Genomic DNA, 6594 nt, shown 5'->3' with positions numbered 1-6594 from the left:
AGAACACAGGGAACATCGAGTACACAGACCAAAACCTAAGGACTAGAAATAAAAAAAACAGAAACAGAAACAAACCCCGGATAAAAACAACACCTCAACTGTGAAACTCCCTTTGTCTTTACGGTGTATTGACACTGTTGAACCTTTTTGAAAGCAGCCTAATGTTTATTCAAGGGAGATTTTAGGCAATATGTTACTGTTGTTATTATTCCTTTTATCATTATCGTATTTTTATTCTTATATTGAGGTGGGTGACAATTATTTGACAATTAATATATATGTTGGCAGAAAGAAAGGGCACGGCAGGAAACTTTTTTTAATGAATTTCCAATTAGCTTCTTTTTTTTTTTTTTTTTTTTTTACAAGAAGTGTAGTTCATACATTGGAATAAATGTCTTTGTTCATTCTCTTATAGATAGGAAACTCAAAAGATTTTGAGTTCATGCACATTGTTAAAGAAGAACCTAAAACTTTGTGTCACAATTATTTCTAGTCGTTTCAGAATTTTCAGTGGTAGACAAAATCATTGGTAAAAGGTAAATACATTAGCTATATAATACCATAAACTCTACATGTACTACACATAATAATTTCATACTTGATGTTTTATAAACACTGAATATCAGGGCTACATCATACATAAATGACCTCAGGGATCTCCTAGGGACATAGGGCTGTAAAGGTTCAGTGATGTAGGCTGGTGCTTGTCCATGAAGAGCATTAAAGGTGAGAACCAGAATCCTAAAATGGACTCTGGATTCAACGGGGATCCAATGCAGCCGTATTAGCAGCGGTGTCACATGAGAGTACTTAGATGTTTTGGTCAGAAGCCTTCCTGCAGCATTATAGCAACTGACTGATGTAGCCTTGATATTCAGTGTTTATAAAACATCTAGTATGAAACTAGTATGTGTAGTACATGTAGAGTTTATAGTAATATACAGGGTATGTTAACCATTCATTTACCTTTTACCAATGATTTTGTCTACCATTGAACATCCTGAAATGACTGGTTTGTAACTGATGCAGAGTAGCATTTATAAATGATTAATCAATGATTTTTAGAACATGAAAACACACTTAATAAAAAGGTTATAAATTATAAATTTATGTGATGACACACTCTCTTCATTCACCCCTCCGTCACAGATGAAAATGCAAGCCAATAATTGTAAGAGGCACAGACATGTACCTTATACCACATTACTCTCCACAGGAGGAAGCTTAAATTACTGCACTGATTCAAAGTATGGTAAAGACTGGTCTTACATACCAGCGCTTTAGATGAATTATCAGCTAAAGCGATGGTTTGTAAGACCAGTCTTTACTTTTTTTCAACTGTGTTTTTTTTCTTTTTTTTTATTAAACAGAATTCAAAGCAGAAGGCAGGTAGACTAACCATTGTGATCAATCTGTCTCTATACAGCCATATGTGCTTTGACTGGAGATTCTGATGCATCGCTGATCTGCTGTATTATATAGAACTTGCCTGCTACAAGGTCTCAGGTATGCCTTGCTCTGACGTACCCGCCTGGCATGCATCCCTGCAGGATTCCCGTCAGTGGGAAAGTTTCAGTCAAGTGACAGGTGGAAACTCCTGAGGTCAAAGCCTTCAATCAAACTCACATTCCTAAGTGACACAAAGTGTTATGGAGTAATTCTCTCACCAAGTCTTGAGAAATAAAACCTGAAAAATAGACTTAAAAAAAAAAGAATAAATAAATTCCAAAAACATAAAATTTATCTTGATTGGACAGCCTAATTCTCAAATGAATTTCTTAAATAAAGTAAGAATAATAAGACCTCTCAATATAGCCAATATTTAGAAAACTAAAAAGGGTTGGTATAGTATTAATAGTAAAAAAAATAACCAAGTTTTTTCCTACAAATCTCAAACTAACATGTAGCATACAACAGATTTAGACAGAACATTTTAACTTTTTTCTTAAATGTTTGTCTTGTTTTAAGCTTGTTTGTTTTGCAAGGAACTGAACTCTCTGTTTGCAACTGAAAAGTCCCGCTCTCTGTTATCCTCAATCCACTCTACAACAACAGTCTCCTGTTTCAAAAACTCCTATATATTCATCCGTATCCATTATACGTTATGGACTTCTCATGGGCCGAGATCAGCAAATTCCTCTTTCTTTTATATAACAAAAGTGAAAGAGCTTTAGTAAAAATGCTGTGATTACATCAGTATGTGAAAGGAAACTGGTGAGCGCAGAGTTGAAAGCCGAGTGCTGGCACAAACGGAGCACAGAGAGAACTAGCGAACAAGAGGTGGGGATCGGAACTTCTAGAGGTTAACACTGCTTATACTTTTCTATTTTCTAAAAGAGATGCTTTCAAGACCTCAACAACAAAGTCGAACAGGTGAGACTTGAAATGCTGGTGTTAAAATGGTGTTTCGTTGCGTGTTAATGTAGTGAGCAAAACTGGCAAAGTCAGAAACAGTGTCACAGAGCTGTATATTAGGATTAAAACATCTATCATCAGCATGATAATTATTAACATTTTCTACATTTATCAGGAAGTAGTCAGTGTTTAAGAAATAAGAAAAAAACTAATATTTAAAAATGTTGAGTTACTTTTAAATATGTTTTACTTATTAATTATATTTAAAAATTGTCATTGCATATAAAATTTCTTCTTTTTAAGAGGAGCTGGCCAAGAAAGTGATAGGAATTACAGAAAATGTTACATCCAAGTTTTGTCAATATATTTTAATTTGCCAAAAGTGGACAGGACAGATTATAATTTACTACAACGCAGTCATAAAATATTTATAGTATTTATTCTATAAGACCAACTTCAACTCTGCTATGGTTCTGTAACTCAGCAAATCACATCTGTACTATTAACTGCTAACTTCTTAAACTTGGGAGGTTCAATCCACTTATTGATCCCAAGAGCATGTCAATATCCATTTTATTTATTTTCTGCATTTCTCCTTATAGATTGGAGAACAAACAAACAAAGATGAAGCTGTTGTGGTTTGTCATACTGTTAGTCTGCCCTGTTTTTGGTGCCGCCGATAATGACAAAGAGGAGAACATTTGGACTGTGATTGGGATTGATCTGGGGACCACATACTCATGGTAAGTCACTTCAGACTCTTTAAACAATGGCATGATGCCTCTGTGGAAAAAAACATGGGATTCAGACTGAATTCAAACTGTTTTCTTGCAGTGTTGGAGTGTTCAAGAATGGGCGTGTGGAGATTATTCCCAATGACCAGGGAAACCGAATCACCCCCTCCTACGTGGCCTTCACAAGTGAAGGTGAACGTCTGATTGGTGATGCTGCCAAGAATCAGCTGACCTCTAACCCTGAGAACACCATTTTTGATGCCAAGAGGCTGATTGGTCGGACATGGGGTGACTGGTCTGTGCAGCAGGACATCAAGTACCTGCCCTTCAAGGTGAGCTTGTAAACTGAAAGTAAAACTTGTTGGTTCTTTGGGTGATGCTTGAGTGAAATTCTTGTTAAATTAATATTGGTGTGTATTTGTATGAAGGTTACTGAGAAGAAGAGCAAGCCCCATATCCAGGTTGACATTGGTGGTGGCCATATGAAGACCTTTGCTCCTGAGGAGGTCTGTGCGATGGTGCTGACTAAGATGAAGGAGACTGCTGAGGCTTACCTGGGCAAGAAGGTACAAAAATGTCAGAGATTCTAAATCAATGATAAAGCTAATCTTAATTAAATAGTCTATCATCAAATCTAACTTCATCCTTTTTCCTCAGGTCACACATGCTGTGGTCACTGTCCCAACCTACTTCAATGATGCCCAGCGCCAGGCCACTAAGGATGCTGGTACCATTGCTGGTCTGAATGTTATACAAGTCATCAATGAGGCGTAAGAATCCAGTCAAAATGATTTTGATCATCTGCTATTTGAAACTGCAAAAATTGTCCCTGCCCTCCCGTTGAAAAATAAATTCTCACTGTATTCTTTAGAACTGCTGCTGGTATTGCTTATGGCCTGGACAAGAAGGATGGAGAGAAGAACATTCTTGTCTTTGATCTGGGCGGTGGCAGCTTTGATGTTTCTATTCTGACCATTGACAATGGTGTGTTTGAAGTGGTGGCCACCAATGGTGACACTCATCTGGGAGGTGAGGACTTTGACCAGCGTATCATGGAGCACTTCATCAAGCTGTACAAGAACAAAACTGGCAAAGATGTGAGCAAAAACAACCGTGCTGTGCAGAAGCTGCATCGCGAGGTCGAGAAGGCCAAGAGGGCGCTGTCTGCCCAGCACCAAGCCCACATTGAGATCGAGTACTTCTTTAACGGAGAAGACTTCTCTGAGACCCTGACTCGTGCCAAGTTTGAGGAGCTGAACATGGTAAGATATTAATCTGGTTTTGAAAATATTGCATATCAAATCCTAATGGAGAAGCGGTAGGAAAACTTGTGTTTTCTTTAAAACCCAGGACCTGTTCCGGTCCACCCTGAAGCCTGTACAGAAAGTGCTGGAAGATGCTGCATTGAAGAAGTCTGAAATTGATGAGATTGTCCTGGTTGGAGGCTCCACTCGTATCCCCAAAATCCAGCAGCTGGTGAAGGAGTTCTTCAATGGCAAAGAGCCATGTAGAGGCATTAACCCTGATGAGGCTGTGGCATATGGAGCTGCTGTGCTGGCTGGTGTGCTTTCTGGAGAGGAGGACACTGGTGAGTCATGACTCTTACAAATATTTTATTTAATAGGCTTGAGCTTTCAAATGTGATCCTGTTTACTAAACCTTTTGCTTCACTTGCAGGTGATGTGGTTCTTCTGGATGTGTGCCCCATGACCCTTGGTGTTGAGACTGTTGGAGGAGTAATGACCCAGCTGATCCCCAGGAACACAGTGGTGCCCACCACAAAAGCCCAGATGTTTACTACAGCATCTGATAACCAGCCTACTGTCACCATCAAAGTCTATGAAGGTAAGAGTTAGGATATTGTTCTTTCAAGTTCCAATATAGTGTTTTATAAAAAGATCCCAATGACAAGAAACATGTGACAGTTAAATTATATGTTCCACAAGTCTAATTGTCATGTTTTTTTTTTTTTTTGTTGGTTTTTTTTGTTTTTTTTTTTAGGTGAGCGTCCTTTGACCAAAGACAACCATTTCCTGGCTACCTTTGACCTGACTGGCATCCCCCCTGCTCCTCGTGGTGTACCGCAGATTGAAGTCACCTTTCAGATTAATATCAATGGCATTTTGCGTGTCACTGCTGAGGACAAGGCCACAGGCAACAAGAACAAGATCATAACTAACCAGAACTGGCTAACACCTGAGGACATCAAACGCATGGTGAACGACGCCAAGAGCTTTGCTGAGGAAGACAAGAAGCTGAAGGACAGGATCAATGCTCACAATGAGCTGGAGGGCTACGCATACTCCCTGAAGAACCAGATTGAATCCATTAAGAAGGCAATGGAGGAGAAGATTGAGTGGTTGGACTCCCACCAAGATGCTGACCTGGACGACTTTAGAGCCAAGAAGAAGGAGCTTGAGGAAGTGGTTCAGTCCACTATCAGTAAGATCTTTGGTAGTGCAGGTGGTCCATCAGCAGTTGGCAGTAAGCAAAACGAGAAGGATGAGTTGTAGGCAGGTCTGAAGTCTTAACACTCCTTGGCCCTCTGGCATGTTGGTCTACATATTGGACTGATGGGACTCAAATTGTGAGAGGAGTGGTGGCGAAGGGGCTGACCATAACAAGTGACCATACTGAATTTTCTGAGAGACTTTAAAATGCGTTTCAGTGTGTGGCTGTTCTCAGGTGGTAGAGCAGGTCACCTAACAACCAGAAGGTTGGTGGTTCAATCGCAGTCTGCTCCAGTCTGCATGCCAAATATTCTTGGGCAAGATACTAACCCCATATTGGTGATGATGCATCTATGTGTAAATGCTAGATAGTAAGAACTTAGATACAGCTTGGAAAGAAAGTGCTTGGGTAAAAGTACAAGTTGTGTAAAGCGCTTTGAGTGCTCACATAGAGTAGAAAAGCGCCATCAGGGCTCTAGAGTGCGACCAATTGCGACCAAATTTTTCAGTGGTGCGACTAAAAAAAAATATTTGTTCGCACCGGTGCAACCAACTGTTCGGGTAACAAAAAAAAAAAAAAAAATCTCTGCAACTCTCCGTGTGGTCAACAATAGACACACATTATGGCCCTATCGTGGACTAAACCAATCAGAGATAGCCAGGGGCGGGACCTCTCTGATTGGCCGTGGTCCAGTTGAAAGTGCAGGTGGAAGAGGGAGGTGAGTAGCTTGAATAAGGCCATATCGATTCATTAAATCCTGAATTGACTTTTAAGTATAACTGTGTTTTGTCAGAAACGCCAGATTCTCAGATTAAAGCTCACAAAACTATTTCAACAACCACCAAACAGCAAATGAGAGCAGGTACACGGACTCCACACGAAGACGTAAACACAGACCCGACGCATCAGAATCAGCTTTGTCTTTCTCGGCTTTCTCACCCGACGGCCCGTAGATGGACACGCCGTTGGAGCTTAGCGATTCTGATGTGTCGGGTCCACACTGTGTTTACGTCTTTTTGCGCTGCTTCTTGTGCTGCAGGTTTTGTCTCTCCAA

General features: G+C 40.0%; 1 protein-coding gene across 1 annotated transcript; it reads left to right on the top strand.

Annotated features, from left to right (window-relative positions):
* Positions 1-2979: 2979 nt before the first annotated feature.
* Positions 2980-5602, top strand: LOC134623197 (endoplasmic reticulum chaperone BiP-like). Its single transcript, XM_063468389.1, has 8 exons — positions 2980-3098; positions 3190-3421; positions 3518-3655; positions 3747-3859; positions 3961-4351; positions 4440-4677; positions 4767-4934; positions 5091-5602. The coding sequence occupies exons 1-8, from the start codon at positions 2980-2982 to the stop codon at positions 5600-5602; spliced, it is 1911 nt and encodes a 636-aa protein (XP_063324459.1).
* Positions 5603-6594: the final 992 nt, after the last annotated feature.

Source organism: Pelmatolapia mariae, unplaced genomic scaffold (genome assembly GCF_036321145.2).
Source record: "Pelmatolapia mariae isolate MD_Pm_ZW unplaced genomic scaffold, Pm_UMD_F_2 NODE_ptg000468l+_length_27463_cov_1, whole genome shotgun sequence".
Taxonomy (NCBI): Eukaryota; Metazoa; Chordata; class Actinopteri; order Cichliformes; family Cichlidae; genus Pelmatolapia; species Pelmatolapia mariae.
The sequence above is the reverse complement of the archived record's forward strand: the minus strand, read 5'-3'. Positions and strand labels throughout refer to the sequence as shown.